Source organism: Rhodotorula toruloides, assembly GCF_000320785.1.
Source record: "Rhodotorula toruloides NP11 unplaced genomic scaffold Scaffold23, whole genome shotgun sequence".
Taxonomy (NCBI): domain Eukaryota; kingdom Fungi; phylum Basidiomycota; class Microbotryomycetes; order Sporidiobolales; family Sporidiobolaceae; genus Rhodotorula; species Rhodotorula toruloides.
The window spans coordinates 48,861-62,659 of NW_015622983.1; the positions used below are offsets into that span (position 1 = coordinate 48,861).

The following is a 13,799-nucleotide window of genomic DNA, read 5'->3' on the forward strand; positions in this document are numbered from 1 at the left end:
AGCTCGAGTGAAGGGAAGAGCGAGGACGAGGGAGCGGGACAAGTCTCCTCGGCTCGGCAAACCCTCCGACTCCGAGCGACCCGACTCGCCCTTCCCCCTGACCATCGGCAACAACCCCTTCTCTCCTCTCCGGCTAACTGCTTACAATCGCAGTTGTATTGCGGGTAATGCGACGAGAACTACGCCCGAGGAGGACAGCGGCCCATCGTCGGAGGCCCACTCTCGCCCGCCTGCAACAACAAGTTGATCTGCACCATCCGATCCTCGTCAGCACTGTACCCTCGAGAGGAGCAAGCAAGAAACGCACGGTTTGAGACGTAGAGAACACGGCTGCGACGACTCCAAAGACGAGGAGGGCGAGGTCGGCGGCTTTTTGTCGGCGCGTGCGGGCGCAGGCTTTGTAGTGCAAGAAGGCCGGGAAGATGAAGCCCAGCGGGACGCTGCGCACACCCGCTGTAAGTGTCCAGGAGAAGAAGCGAGGGGAGGGAGAGCGGGAACGCACCAAGCCAAGCTCCCAATCAAGCTCACAAACTTATCCAAATCGCTCGCTCCCGCCCAACTGATCCCCGCACACCCAACCACGACCGCCGCGCGGAACCCATTCTTCTCCCACTTGACTTTGAGGCTTCTCTTCCCGCTTCGCTGAGGCGGGAAGAGCCCGTTCTCCATGATGCGGACAGCGGGGAAGAGTTGGAGTGGTGTGGAGAGGAGAATCGCGAGAGAGTAGAGGAATTGAGAGGTTTGGACAAACTTGTCGTCCGAGGGGAGGTTGACGAAGACGACCGTCTGTCCACAAACTCCCTCCCATCAGCGTCTCTTGCTCAAAGGCAGATCACCCGCACGCACCTGTATCTTACTCCCGTACGCCAAATAAGCGAGCACGCCTCCACTCGCAAAGAGCACCATCGTGCCGACCATGACACCCGACAAGACGGCCGGGAAGCGGGACGGGTCGCGCATGGATTCGCGGACGGGGAGGACGAGGCCGATCCCTTCGAAGGCGAAGACGGCGGTCCTGCGGGAGCGAGCGTCAGCGAGCGCGGAAGAGGGAAAGGGAAAGGGGACGCACCCGATGAGGAGGGGAAAGTCCCTCGGGTTGAACAACTTGACATCCGCGATCCCGTGCTGCGCCAAGACTTTCGCCTCGTTCGAAAAGATGTACACGAGGCCGAAGAGGATGAAGGCGTCGGCTACGAGGGCGGTGCTGGACAGCTTCTGGATGTTGCGGATCATGGCGAGTGCTGCGGGCGCGACAAGGGCGTTAGGGAGGAGGAGGGACGGGGAGGGAGCGGACGCACGGAGGAAGACGACGAGTTGCGCGAGGATCAGGAGCGGCGTCGAGATGTAGGTCTTGCAGTTCGAGACGGCGAGGAAGAACGCTTGCAGGTTCTGGGCCTGTACGTCCGGCACAAGTACAGCAACGTCATTCTCCTCCGCACACAGAAGATCTGACGACCGAAGAAGCCGGACGCACGACAAAGATGGTGTAGGCGGCGACGAATCCGATCTGCGACGAAGGTCGTTAGTCGAGGCGAAGGAAAGGAAGCAGGTCCGAAACGCACCTGGGATAGCACAATTGCGAACAAGATAGCCCAGCGCATCCAGCGTCCGTAGAGCGCGCCGCCGATGTCTGCGCGCGAGCGGTTCCACCCACCATCAGCTTCTGAGACTCCCGCAAGAGCCTGGGAAGCAGCAAAGGAGGAAGACGGCGACGCACCTCCGAAGGAACCGGGCACGGCCTGCCTCGTCTGTACGAGGAGGAGAAACGAGTAGAGCGAGATCATAGCGACGAAGCAGAGGGTGATGGTCGAGAAGAGGATGCCGCCGTTGAAGAAGCTGCGATAGATCAGCGAAACCGAGAACGCTGCATCAGTATCGCCGTGACATACTGAGCGGCGACAATCCGAAATTAAACGCACGCCTTGCCGAGGAAGAGCACACCCGTCCCGACGAAGCTCTTGAGGAGCATCAACACCGCCTGCGTAACCGTCGCGTCTCCGACCTTCTCCGCATCTCCCGCAGCCGCCGCAACCCTCTTCCTCGAGTCTCCCCGCATACTGCTTCGCGCACGAATAAGCGGCGTTCGCTCGTGCGGTCCGCGAGGGGTTAGTCCGCGCTGTCCGCCTGCAGACTCGAGCGCGGCTTCTTCGTCTTCCTCCTCTTCTTCCTCTTCTTCTTCTATCTCCTCCAAGTCTTCTCCTCCAAAGTGTCCGTAAAGGCTGAGGAAGTCGATGAATGAGCGTGTAGGGCGGGCACGAGTCGCAGGCAAAGGCGACGCAGCGCCGAGCGAGATTCCGCTCGCATTGCCGTTCGCACCCTGCGAGCCGAGGGAGGCGAGCGACGTAGACGAGGGGTTCGCGCCGATCGCTGCTGAGGCGTATGCGGAGGCAGAGGGCGACGATGTGGGCTGCTGGTCTTGCGCGGCCATCTTGCGGAAGACAAAGTCGCGCCTGAACCCGCCAGGCTGGAGCATTTCTGCTGTGCTCAACAGCCCGCCTTCGTCTTCGACGTCGGACGCGAGAACCTCGTCCGCGCCGATTCCTGCCCTCGCCGCAGCTCGACCTGCGTCGCCTCCTCCCGCACCGACGGCGAGCGACGTCCTACGCGATGCGACGCCTTCGACGATCGACGCCATCGACCTGCTGCGACGGACGGAGGGCGCCTTGCCGACACCCAGACCGGGTACAGGCGTTGCGCCGGACGAGCCTCCTCCGCCTGAAGCGCTTCCTCCCGCCTCTTCAACCGCCTGCTGCGCCCACTTGTACACTCCTGCAACGACGTCTCCGCCCTGCAAGTGATACGGCGTCGGGAATTCGGGGTCATCTTCCGCCGTCGGCTGCGGGAAAGCGGATGACGAGCGCGGCGAAGACGACGTGAGAGCCTGGTCTGCTGCGAGTCGCTGCTGTTCTTCGGCCGTAAGGAGGTGTCGACGGATGACTTCGGCCTTCTGGGCTTCTGTGAGCGGGACGGGGGAGGGTGCGACAGGCTGGACGGCATTCGGCGGGAGGGGCGAATCGGTCCGCGTCTGCTGGAGGGCGCTCGATGCGGCGGCGAGCAAGGGACTCGGAGAGCGTCTCGGTGAACCTGCGAGCGGCGAACCAGCGGCGGGAGGAGTCGAGGATGAGGGTGCGTTGTGGGGAGGGATCTGGGGGACGGCGAGCGAGATGCCGGACTGGACAGGCGTGTGGCCGTCGTTGAAGGGGCTCGTCGGTCGTGGCGAGGCCATCCTAGCCGTCGTAGCACGCAGGTGAGCGAGTGGTCAAGGTGAGAGCGCCGTCCGGTTCGCTCTTGACGACCGTCGTCCCACTTGGCAGCGACGACAGCCTCAAGCGGGGCTACGGACGGTGCAGTACAGTCTTCAACGTAGCCTCAGTACGGCCCACCCCCTTCCGGCGCCCAGCGAAGCGTCCTCCCGCTTTCTCGGTTCTCATCAGTCGAAGTTGGCGGGCGGTACTGGGACAACCGTAGGCTGGTACGAAGACGCCAAGCTACCAACGAGCAGGTGACAGGAATGTGCAGCTGTAGCGGAGAGCCGGCGAGGCGAGGGTTGCGGAAAGCGCTCTCTTCTCGACTCGAGGCTCCAAAGGACACCTCCCTCGTCATGCGAGAAACCAAGTGTCCATGCAGCACGTCCCAGTATACCCAAGTCCCGCCCTCACACCGGCCCGCACCTCAGCTGCGTCGCCGGATCCACGTTCGACGGATCAAACACGTCGTCCCACTCGTCTCCCCAAGTCCCGTCTCCGCGCTTGATCCGCTCCATCGTCGAGTCGCGCAGTACGCCCCTCCACGGACTCCCCGTCCCCTTCTGCAAGTCACTCGGCCCGTCCTTGCGCTGCACAACGAGGGGCGGGACGACGCTCCAGCTCCTAACGAGCGGGGCGTGCCGGATCCCATCGCCGTGGTCACGCGACGCCCAGCGCGGGTCGAGTAAGTCTTGGATGTGCAGGAGAGAGGGGATGACGAGGTCGACGGCGGTGGAGAAGGCGGACCAGGGGTCGAGGAGGTGCGAGAGGAGGGTGTGTGCGCCGGTTGCGGTGAGGGCGTAGGCGTGCAGGCACATCGGTCCCGTCGAGCGATGCAAGAGAGGATGCAGGTATTGCGGTTCTGTGCGTCGCGAGCGAAGTCAGCGGAAGCTCTCCGGAAGCGAAGCAGTTCACCTACTCTGGAACTCGCCGCCCCAGCAGTGTCCGAGATAAGTCACGTCCCACTCCTCTTCCGCGGTCTCCTTGTTCCTCGGCAGCCTCCTCTCGATCCCCTTCCACAGCCGCTCCAAATCCCACTCGATATCGACATCGTCCTCGAGGATCAGCGCCGTCCTGTCCCCATTCTCCAGCATGCGCTTCATCGCCCGCGTCTGGCCCCAATACGTCGAGATCACTCCCTCGTGTACTTGCCGCACGCCGAGCTTTTCTCGCGGGTCCCAGAGGAGGGAGGAGACGTTCAGGTTTGGGTCGGAAGGGCGAAGAGAGGTGTGTCGTCCGCCGGCCGAGTGGAGCGACTCGAGGTGCGAGACCCAGGTTTTCGCTCCGCCGGTGTAGGAGGGAGAGGTGAGAGGGAAATGAGGGAAGCGGTCGGGGAGGGGTTTTGAGGAGGAGGGTGTGAAGGCGGAGAGGTCGCCTGGGAAGGGGGTGATCCAGTCGGAGCCAATCTTGAGCCCGCCTATTGAGCTGGGCGAGCGGTTACGAGCAGCGGCCTGTCGATACTGGCAAGTCAGTGCCGCGCGAACTTCGTGACGACGAACAAGACCCTGCGCCGAGCGGAATCTCCGTTTCAACGCGACGAGAGATGCGGGACGTACCATGACTTTGCGGCGCTCGTCGCGGCTCTCCTTGACGCGCTCGGCGATCCACTTGAGGAAGGGCTCCCTCTTGTCGGCGGCGTCGACGAACTCGATGGTCACGCCGAGCGCATCCGCTATCCGCCTCATGTCTGCCCGCCGGTCCTGCCTCGCCGGGAGCGACAGGACATAGATGTGGTCGAATGTGAGGGTTGGAGAGTGTGTCGTGAGGTTTGCTGGAGAGGTGGTTTCTTCAAGGAAGCGACGATAAGCGAGGGGGTCCTTGCGGGAGAGGGAGGGGGAGGACAAAGAGGTGAGGGAAAGCGAAGGGAGGTATGTGTCGAGGTGGCGGCTCGCTGGATCCTTTGTCGCGCTACTCCCGACCCACAGAACCACCAATACGAAGCATCCGACGACGATGAGTGCCAGTCGTTGTCCTCGGGATAGGGTCGAAGGTGAAGGCGGCATCGCCGTGTCGTCGCCTCGAGCGGCCGTTCAAGCGCGTAGAGTCGAATGAGAAGTCCAAAAGAGTGTGTCTATCGAGCCAAAGCCATACAAGGAGCGTGTCGATGCGAGCAAAGAGGATGTCGAGGTTCAAGGGGTGTCTCTCAGGCCTCTTGCGCTCACCACTCGCTCGCAACAGCTGGGACCTTGTACAGACCACGCTAGCAGCTTGAGGAGAGTGCCCCCGCCAGTCTACTGCTTTACCAGACACCCGCTGGCCCTCTTCTCGTCCTCCCCGTTCTCATCAGTCGAGGGGTCTTCCCTTTCGACTCCGCCGCGCGCCCGCTCTAGGATATTGCCTGAGCTGCAACTCGCACGTACGGACTGCTCGATGGACCAGGAGTGCGCCCCAATCGCCTGTCGCGCTCCCGTGTACGGCGACTGACTTCATCGGATCTCCTCGCAGCGGTCACTCCCAACAACAGTCTTCGCCGACTGGCGGCGCACCTTCGTCGAGGAGCTCAGCCTCAACAACGTCCCGCGGCAATCAGCGCGGCAAAGGACGTCGCGGACGGAACCAGGCCGATTCGCGCACTGAGCGCGGTGGAAGGGGAGGCAGGTTATCGAACCTGGTGTCTCGTGGAAAGTCGGCGCATCCCTCGGGCGACGTACAAGCAGGCGCAGGTGGCGCCTCGCAGCGACCGCAAGCTGCAGCCTCTGTCGCAGGAGGGTCTTCGGCGAGCAGCCCTCAATCCCTCCCCTCAATACGCCGTACGATGAATTCCACAAGCTCAGCAGCGCTTGCACATGCCTCCGCCTCGCAGTCTCGTCGCTTCTCTGCCTCTGCCGCGACAGAAATGTTGCTACCTTCCGATCCTCTCTCGGCGGATCCGCCTCCAACGCTTGCTCTCGTCTCTCGCGAACCTCGCACAGCTGACCACTCACTCACCGAACGCATCGAGCGCCTTGAAGCTTCCGACGGAATCACCCTGTCGCGCCTTGAAGCCTTCGAGCAGACCATTCCGTCACGCCTTCGTGCTATTGAGCAGGCTCTACAGCGCGAGGTCGAACAGCAATGCCGTGTGATCGAACGGCCAAGTCAGCGCGTTGAAGACCTGGTGGCGGATCTGGTGGCGCGAGTTACAGAGCCAATCAACAGGCTGGGGGAGCGCATTTCCGCGCTGTCCGAGGACGTCGCGGCGTAAAGAAGGGAGACCGCAGAAGTGCGCGAACGGGTGTCGTCGCTCGAAGCGGGGATGGACGCGATAGCCTCGATCGTCATGCCGGCACACTCTTGGCTGACCGGGAAGAATCCCGCCGGCGACATCGTCCGCCTCGAGAAGCGAGTCGAGCCGCTCACGAAGGCCCAGAAGGACGCCAATACCAAGCAGCGCATGATACTGCACCTTGTCGATGACGACTCCGCCCGCGCTCTGCACGCAGCCGCACTCGAGTACCATGCGGGTGAGTGCGGAGCAACTCGAACTGTGCACTCGTCTAGGTCCGCTGACGGCCTGTCGTATGCAGCCTTGCCGCCCTACCTCGAACAACTTTGCGACGTCGACTTGGCGAAGGACGACGAGAAGGCTGAGGTCTCGGAGGCGAAGCACGACTGGGAGAGGCTGATACAGACGGCGACTGGGCTCCGTGATGATTGGTTCAAGCGCGAGACGCGCAAGGGTCAGCTTCCTAGCGCTTTGCTCATGCAGGATCGCCTCGGTACGTGTTCTCCTTCCCAACTTGAAACCTGCTAGTTGGTGGCTTATACATCGCTCACGTCGCAGTCTTGCACATCATGGATCTCCTGCGCAGCCAAGACGACCTGCGTTTCTTCTTTCGGAAGCACGGCGTCGACACATGGGCTCTGCTGCTCTGGACCGCGGCGCGCGAGATCATCAAGAACCGCCCGTTCGCCAACTCTCCCTCCAGCCAGTTGTCTGCCGGCACGAGCTGGCACTCGAGCGTGCAGACAGCGGTCGCTGTGTTCCGCCCTTTCCTCATCGAATTCGAAGCTGCTGCGCCAGAAGGAACGACCCCTGTCGCAAGACTCTTCAAAGAATTGGGCGCCAGCAAAGCCACCGCACTCTACGCGCCATCACAATCGGCGTTCGCTTGGGAGGGCACTCTCGAGCCGGCGAAGGAGGACAGCTTGGAAGAGCAACTTCGCGAGATCTTCTTTTACGCCCGCGTGATCTGGAAATTCGTTGACTGAGGTGGTCGCTGTACTCGCATCAGACTCTCGCATTCTAACTCTTTGACCTCAGTATGCGTCCTTGCCTTGCGAGATGACCGCACGAGGAGAGCGAAGGGGTTCGTCCTCGACTTGCTACCCTAGCTGGCATCGCCGGCTCCCTGAGATGCTACGATGAGCTCGACAGACTTATACGACGGGGACTTGGGCAGTCTGCGGCTGTCCCCGCCGCTCGCTCGCTCGACTCCCTCCTCCTCCCCACACCCCGACGAACCATCGAAACGTCGCTCGTCACAGTACGGGACGACAAGCGGCATCGACGGCAGCGGCCTTGCGGATTCAGAAGATCGACCGATGCGACCAGGACACTCGAAGCAGCCGACGTTGACGCGCAAGATCTCGTTCCCCTCTGATCAACTCGACCCCGTCCAGTGGGAACGCCTGCGCCGCTGGATCGTTTGCTTCGCCGTCGTCGAGTTCGACATAGACTCGGGTCCGGTGCGTACAGACTGGGGGTAATGCTCGCAAGGACTGCGCTGACGTCGCTTTCCCTGGCAGAACCTCGATAACGTCTTTCCTGCGACTCGCTTTCCGCCGGCTATCAAGCAGAACATCGCCTTCTCCTCCCTACCAGAGGGCGCCGACATCCCTCCTCCCTCAGCATTGCCCGATGGCGGCTATTCTTACCATTGGCGGATACCCTATCCTCCGGAAAGCCAGCTCTGGAGGATTGACGACAAGCTCGGAAAGGGCAAGGAGGTTGAGCGGCTACCGAAAGTCGACGAGGATGCAGAAGGACCGGGTGCCCTGCATGGGTTTGTCTGGTTCGTGCGGGAGAAGGTGAGCAGGATGGCGAATTTCTCGCTAAAGTCAGGCTGACCCCCGAGTCTTCCCAGGACGCTCAACTACGCCGCGGTTTCGCGCAACGGTCCCTTGTACTTGTACGTGTCTCCAGCTGCACTCTTTCGCTGCCGGTCTAACGCCTTTTGCATGCAGATCTCGCACATCCCGCACCTCGTCGGCCTCTTCTCCTCCCTCGTCTCCATCCTCGGTCCGCTTCACTTCAAGCATGCGCAGGCAGGAGGCACACAAGGAGGGATGGTCGAGACTGCGTGCCACAACATCGCCAGCTGGTGCGTTGTAACGGCGACGGTCGTATACGCCAACGACTGATCCTCGTAGCATTGGTCCGCAATCAGGCCTGACCCCGTACCCGGCGCAACCCTCGACCTCCCCTTCCTCGGCTCCGTTCTCACCATCGCCTTGCCCTTACCTTCGCAAGCGCAGTTCCCTCCTCCTGCCACCGGCTCTCCCTTACCATATACGCACGCCCCGTCGCCCTTTCTATCACAACAAGCGTGGCAGTCGTCTCGATCGTCGCCCTCGTCCGCCGCAATGCAGAAAAGGCCGTCCCTCCCACCCGTCACTGGCCCACCTGCCGTCCTTCCCGCCTCGCTCCCTCTCACACCTCTCTGTCTCCTCCTCTTCCCTTCGCCGACTTCCACGGCTCCATCTTCCGGCTTGCTGTCACCGACGTCCGCCTCACCAAGCCCGGCAAGCGCCAAGATTGGCGAGGTTGGATTCAGCAAACTCCTCCTCCTGTGGGAGCTCCTCGTCCTCGGCGAGCCGCTGCTGATCTGGAGCGGCGACGCAAAGGTGGCGGCAGAAGTGCTGGAGCATCTGCGCTGTCTTATCAAGCCGGTGCACTTCTCCCTTCGAACGAGCTGAAAACCGGCGCGCTGATGAGAGGCCATTGCCGCAGGTCCCGCTGGCGGGAGACTATCGACCTTATCTACACGTACACGACCTAGACTTTCCCTCTCTATGCCGACCAGGCGTCAGGGTTCGTGCTGTCCTCCCGACCGCTCCGCTTCGCCTGCTAAGTCGGCCTCGCGCAGCCTCACCTTGGTCTACTTATCGCCTCGACCAACCCGCTCCTCCTCACGACCTGCAAACACTGGCCGCACATCCTTCGCCTCGAACGCCCCGCCGCCCTCACTCCCTCAACACCAACCCGCTCGCCCTCCCTCTCCTACTCTTCCGCCTCCTCACCGAATCCGACCACTTCGCCTGTCAACCCTCGCCGAGCGGGCTCGCTGGACGTCCCGGCGGGCGACGAGAAAGGCAAGGAATTTGGGCTGAAGAGCGAGCGGAAGAGGCATGTCAAGAAGGATGACAAGGTGTTGAAGGAGATTGAGGATGCGTGGGCGCGTGGAGACTGTGCGTTCGTTCTCCTTTCGATGCCTTGCGATCGCTGACAACGCGTTGCGCAGACGCTGCTTGCGACGCCGTGATCTACCGGTACTTCGCCAGCTTGACGGAGCAGTTTCTTGCGCCGCTCAATCGATATTTCGGCACGCTCTGGGTCGGAAACGAGGCTTTCGCACAGAGGTGAGTCATGGGGGCCAACGGTCGGCCCTGTGCTTTCGAAGAAGCAGCGCGCTGACTCCCACCATGCGCGCAGTGCCCCTCTCCTCTCGCCTGGCCTGGCGCCCTTACCTTCGACGCAGTTCACCCTTCCCGGCTTCCTCTCCTCCCTCCGCACGCACGGCTCGTCCCTCCAGCTACGCTCCTCCGCGCCCTCCTTCTCCCAACCCGGCTCAACACCAGTCGACCGCTTCTACACCCGCTTCATCTCGTCCTCGCCTCACTTCCGCCGTTGGCTCAACCAGCGAGTGAAGATGACGGGTGGAGAGGTGAGGAGGCGGTATGTCCGCGCGCTCGGAGAGGTCGATGTGGATGTTTGGGCGAGAGGGCGGCCGGTGAACGAGATGGATCAGCTAGTGGACCAATTTGAGCGAGAAGCCGGGGTGCGTTGTCCCTTCTACGCAGACTCATCGACTCCATTCCAATTGACTTGGTGTCTTCCCGCAGCGCCTCGAATCGCCAGCCCGCTCAACACGCACGGCCGGCTCCGCTTCTCCCGCCGCCTCGTCCCCCGCCTCCTCAGTCACCGGTCTTGGCCTTTCGGCAGGCTCTATCGCAGGCGCGGATCCGCGCCGCCCCTCGCTCGACACGCCGGCTGGGAGATTGAGAGCGCAGGCTGAGCGGTTGAAGGAACTGCGGGACGAGAGGGTCAAGTCCAGAGGTTTGAGTGATGCGAGGAAGTAGACGGTCCGCTGGGGCACGCTGGTAGAGCGCGGCAATACTGCAGACGTTGAGGAGAGAGGATGAGGAGGAGATGGCATCGCAACACAGACACTCTCTGTCGTCCCGTGCATCCTCGATGACAGTGTCCGTCCTGTACACTTGTACTCGGCCGTAAAGAGCGAAGAAAGCGTCGTAGGGAGGACACCACGCCTCACACGAACCTCCAACCACCCTCTCCCTCCTTCCTCTCACGCTCGCTCGCTCCCTTCGTCTTCGCGCCGTCTCCAACCTGGCTTCCCTGCTCTCTTCCTGCTTCGGAATCTTCTCGCCCCTCTTGGCAAGCGAACGAAAGGGCGCTTCACGACTTGACGATCCTCATCAGTTTCGGGTCGTCAACGAGGCGGGAAACGGGAGTACCGCACGGGGAGGCGCGAACGAGGCGGCAGCGCGACCAGATTGTGTCTTCTGCGGGGTGACGAGAGACTCGCCTGGTTTTCGGGTGGTGCATGAGGTGCGAGCAGGCAATTCCCTCGCTTCTGCCGAATTCCTCTCTGTGCCCCGGTCCTGAAGCTTCGAGTACGTTTTCTTGTGACCGCACAGGATGACGAGCTGGTTGTCTTCCACGACCGTTCGCCGGCGAGTCGGGTACACCTGCTCCTCGTACCCAAGCGACATATCGGTGCGCTCCTCCCGTTGCATCGACCGTCCTTCCAACTGCGATTGGCTTGGCTGATGACGAAATGTGACGAGACGCAGATAACGTCAAGACTCTGCTTCCGGAAGATGCAGCACTACGTACGCTCCTCTCTTTCGTCAAAGCGGCAACATTCCCTCGCCCTCGCAAGGCCGCGAGCTCACTCGCTCCGCTGCTGCATGTCCGCCGTCTTCGCGCGCTAACATGTCATTCCTGCAGTACAACGCATGCGCAAGACCGGCCAAGAAGTCCTAGAAAGAGTTGGCGTTCCGCTGTCGGAGCAACGGTGCGTACACGCGACCTCCGCTACCGCTGTTCCGACTACTCGGAAGTCCAGGTTGCTGAAAGTGGCTTGGTGCCCGCAGACTCGGCTTTCATATCCCTCCGTACGCTCGCGGTCGTTTCCCTTCCCGTGCTCGCTTAGGTATCTTGACTGAATTGCTCGTTCGCCTACGCATTCCTCAATATTATGCACGCCCGCAGCTTCTACTCTGTTCGTCGTTTCCCGCCATCTCAAGCGCATCCCCCTCGAGGCGCAGGATGCTGACCTGCCCTAACTTCCTCCCGCTCGTCTCGCAGGTCAATCATCTCCACCTTCATCTCCTCTCCCTCCCCCTTCCCTTCCGAGGCTCACTCAAGTACCGACCAGCCCTCCCGAGCGAAGCAGAGCGGAGCAGCGGGAAGCTGAAAGGATGGAGCTGGTTCGTCGAGGTTGACCAGGTGAGCTCCCCCACGACTTCCTGCATCGCAGAGGGTACAAGTGCCCTCGCACAATGCTGCAGCTACGCGTTAGCGGCCCGCTGACGGTCTGCTGTAACTGTGCAGGTCCTCGACATCCTCCGAGCAGGTCAGAAGGTCAAGGTTGCGTCTGTTCGAGCGCCTACAGCGGCGGCGTAGCCACCGGCGACGTGCCCCGTCTCGCAACGAGATCAAGGGCATCTCCGAGTCCTTCTGCCAAGCTGCAGCGCTTGACTTGAGCATGAAAGACGAGCGACAGCCGTTTGTGAGGCCGAAAAGCGCCGACTGGAAGCTGTTTGGACGGACTGGTCCATTCCTAACGGGTTCGCAACGGCCGTAATAGATCTCATGCTGCATCCCAAGCCATTCCAGCCAGTTCGAGTGAGCCGTCGCGAGCCAACCTTTGTCGTCGTGCGGTTCCGTCACTTTGTCCTCAACACCACGCTCGCCTCGCTCGAACAGGATGGCTGGATTGCTGAGCTACGTCGAATTCTCTCAAAAGAGCTTCTGGGTGTCGTTCGCGTCCATCATCTTCGTGCGTCGGTGCTCGCTTCGTCAACCCCCACTCGACCAACACGCGGAAGATGAGCGGTGGACTCGCGGCGCTGTGTTGGGGGTGTCTGACAGCGGGACTGACGCTGGACAAACTCGCAGAACCCGCTGGCATGGAACATTATCGCTAGGCAGGGTGAGCAGGCGGTCCTGTCCTCTCGCATCTCCTCCTTGTCCGGATGGCGAAGGCGATTGCTGACAAGTGGACGGCCTACAGAGTACCGCAACAGGATCCTGACGAAGCTCGCCGGCGGCAACCGCTACGCGGCATGCTACGGACTGGCCGTCGCCATCTTTACCGCGGGTATCTTCCGCGACCACCTGTGCGTGTCCTCCCTTGCTCTTCGTCTCCCATGTCCATGCTGACGAGCTCTTCGTGCAGCTACCAAACCGCCCTCGGAGACCAGCCTTCCCACCCTTTCCTCCACTACACCGAGTTCAAGATCCTCGCCGCGATCCTCTTCCTCACCGGCACAACGCTCGTCGTCACGTCGACTTGGGCGCTTGGCATCACCGGCACCTTCCTCGGTGACTACTGCGTGCGTCCGCGTTCGCTATCGTGCGGGGGAGCGCGAGCTGACGGACCGGACGGGTAAACAGGGTATCTTGATGGACCACAAGGTCGAGTCGTTCCCTTTCAACGTCACCTCGCAACCGATGTACCTCGGCTCGACGCTCAACTTCCTCGCGACCGCGCTGTGGTGCGGCGCGCATTCACCTCTCATGCTCGCCCTTTCTCGACTGACCTTCGCCTTGTCCGCAGGTACGAGAGCCCCGCCGGACTCCTCCTCACCCTCCACGTCTACATCGTCTACCAGATTGCCCTCTCGTACGAAGAGTGCGTCTCCCCTCCTTCCCTTCCCTTCCCTCGGCGCTGACCCTCCGCCTGCCCGCCCGCAGCCCCTTCACAGCCGCTATCTACGCCAAGCGCGAGCAAGAGCGCGCGAAGGGAAAGGGGAAGGCTATCGAGGATGCTGAAGGGTCGTCGACTGCCGTTCGGGGCCACAAGGAGCTCTAAGCTTCCTTCCCTCACCATCGGAGTCCGTCAACCGGACTCGCTTAACGACACTGCCGCTTCTTCAGAAGCGCCGAAAACGTGATATACCTCTCGCTCAACCGTAGATAGATACCCCTCTTCACCTTTCCCTTCGTCGTCTCGAGTAGTCCGCCGCGTGCCGCCGCGCAGTCAAAGAAGCAGTTCACATCGCTCGCGAGTCTCGCTAGGGCTGCGCAAGGACGAAAGGAATGCGAGAGCGCCCAGCGCTGCGAGGTTCCTGCCGAGAGGATGCGATACGAGGACCAAAGAACGA

At 61.9% G+C, this 13,799-nt stretch overlaps 7 protein-coding genes across 7 annotated transcripts; 5 read left to right on the plus strand and 2 right to left on the minus strand.

Moving 5' to 3' along the window:
* Window positions 1-179: 179 nt before the first annotated feature.
* RHTO_03777 (vacuolar amino acid transporter 4) lies at window positions 180-3,226 on the minus strand (the record flags this gene model as incomplete). The annotated part of the gene is made up of 10 exons (XM_016417446.1): window positions 180-248; window positions 308-440; window positions 503-786; window positions 847-1,015; window positions 1,070-1,241; window positions 1,299-1,395; window positions 1,475-1,507; window positions 1,563-1,630; window positions 1,718-1,836; window positions 1,920-3,226. 10 exons carry the CDS (start codon window positions 3,224-3,226, stop codon window positions 180-182), a joined length of 2,451 nt encoding a protein of 816 aa, XP_016271098.1.
* A 429-nt stretch (window positions 3,227-3,655) lies between these two features.
* On the minus strand, window positions 3,656-5,248 carry RHTO_03778 (uncharacterized protein; the record flags this gene model as incomplete). Its single annotated transcript, XM_016417447.1, has 3 exons — window positions 3,656-4,107; window positions 4,165-4,696; window positions 4,802-5,248. The coding sequence occupies 3 exons, from the start codon at window positions 5,246-5,248 to the stop codon at window positions 3,656-3,658; spliced, it is 1,431 nt and encodes a 476-aa protein (XP_016271099.1).
* Window positions 5,249-5,615: 367 nt separating this feature from the next.
* RHTO_03779 (uncharacterized protein) lies at window positions 5,616-6,429 on the plus strand (the record flags this gene model as incomplete). The annotated part of the gene is made up of 2 exons (XM_016417448.1): window positions 5,616-5,626; window positions 5,691-6,429. The coding sequence occupies 2 exons, from the start codon at window positions 5,616-5,618 to the stop codon at window positions 6,427-6,429; spliced, it is 750 nt and encodes a 249-aa protein (XP_016271100.1).
* Window positions 6,430-6,480: 51 nt separating this feature from the next.
* On the plus strand, window positions 6,481-7,436 carry RHTO_03780 (uncharacterized protein; the record flags this gene model as incomplete). The annotated part of the gene is made up of 3 exons (XM_016417449.1): window positions 6,481-6,688; window positions 6,752-6,943; window positions 7,009-7,436. The coding sequence occupies 3 exons, from the start codon at window positions 6,481-6,483 to the stop codon at window positions 7,434-7,436; spliced, it is 828 nt and encodes a 275-aa protein (XP_016271101.1).
* A 153-nt stretch (window positions 7,437-7,589) lies between these two features.
* RHTO_03781 (DUF1630 family protein) lies at window positions 7,590-10,526 on the plus strand (the record flags this gene model as incomplete). Its single annotated transcript, XM_016417450.1, has 10 exons — window positions 7,590-7,913; window positions 7,974-8,255; window positions 8,312-8,356; window positions 8,412-8,548; window positions 8,615-9,116; window positions 9,178-9,258; window positions 9,314-9,635; window positions 9,689-9,806; window positions 9,880-10,225; window positions 10,290-10,526. 10 exons carry the CDS (start codon window positions 7,590-7,592, stop codon window positions 10,524-10,526), a joined length of 2,394 nt encoding a protein of 797 aa, XP_016271102.1.
* Window positions 10,527-10,641: 115 nt separating this feature from the next.
* On the plus strand, window positions 10,642-12,096 carry RHTO_03782 (histidine triad nucleotide binding protein; the record flags this gene model as incomplete). Its single annotated transcript, XM_016417451.1, has 9 exons — window positions 10,642-10,653; window positions 10,888-11,016; window positions 11,106-11,184; window positions 11,262-11,300; window positions 11,419-11,485; window positions 11,565-11,585; window positions 11,683-11,692; window positions 11,779-11,919; window positions 12,025-12,096. The coding sequence occupies 9 exons, from the start codon at window positions 10,642-10,644 to the stop codon at window positions 12,094-12,096; spliced, it is 570 nt and encodes a 189-aa protein (XP_016271103.1).
* Window positions 12,097-12,400: 304 nt separating this feature from the next.
* Window positions 12,401-13,507, plus strand: RHTO_03783 (methylene-fatty-acyl-phospholipid synthase; the record flags this gene model as incomplete). Its single annotated transcript, XM_016417452.1, has 7 exons — window positions 12,401-12,472; window positions 12,592-12,625; window positions 12,707-12,812; window positions 12,872-13,028; window positions 13,090-13,190; window positions 13,253-13,327; window positions 13,390-13,507. The coding sequence occupies 7 exons, from the start codon at window positions 12,401-12,403 to the stop codon at window positions 13,505-13,507; spliced, it is 663 nt and encodes a 220-aa protein (XP_016271104.1).
* Between the last annotated feature and the right edge of the window lie 292 nt (window positions 13,508-13,799).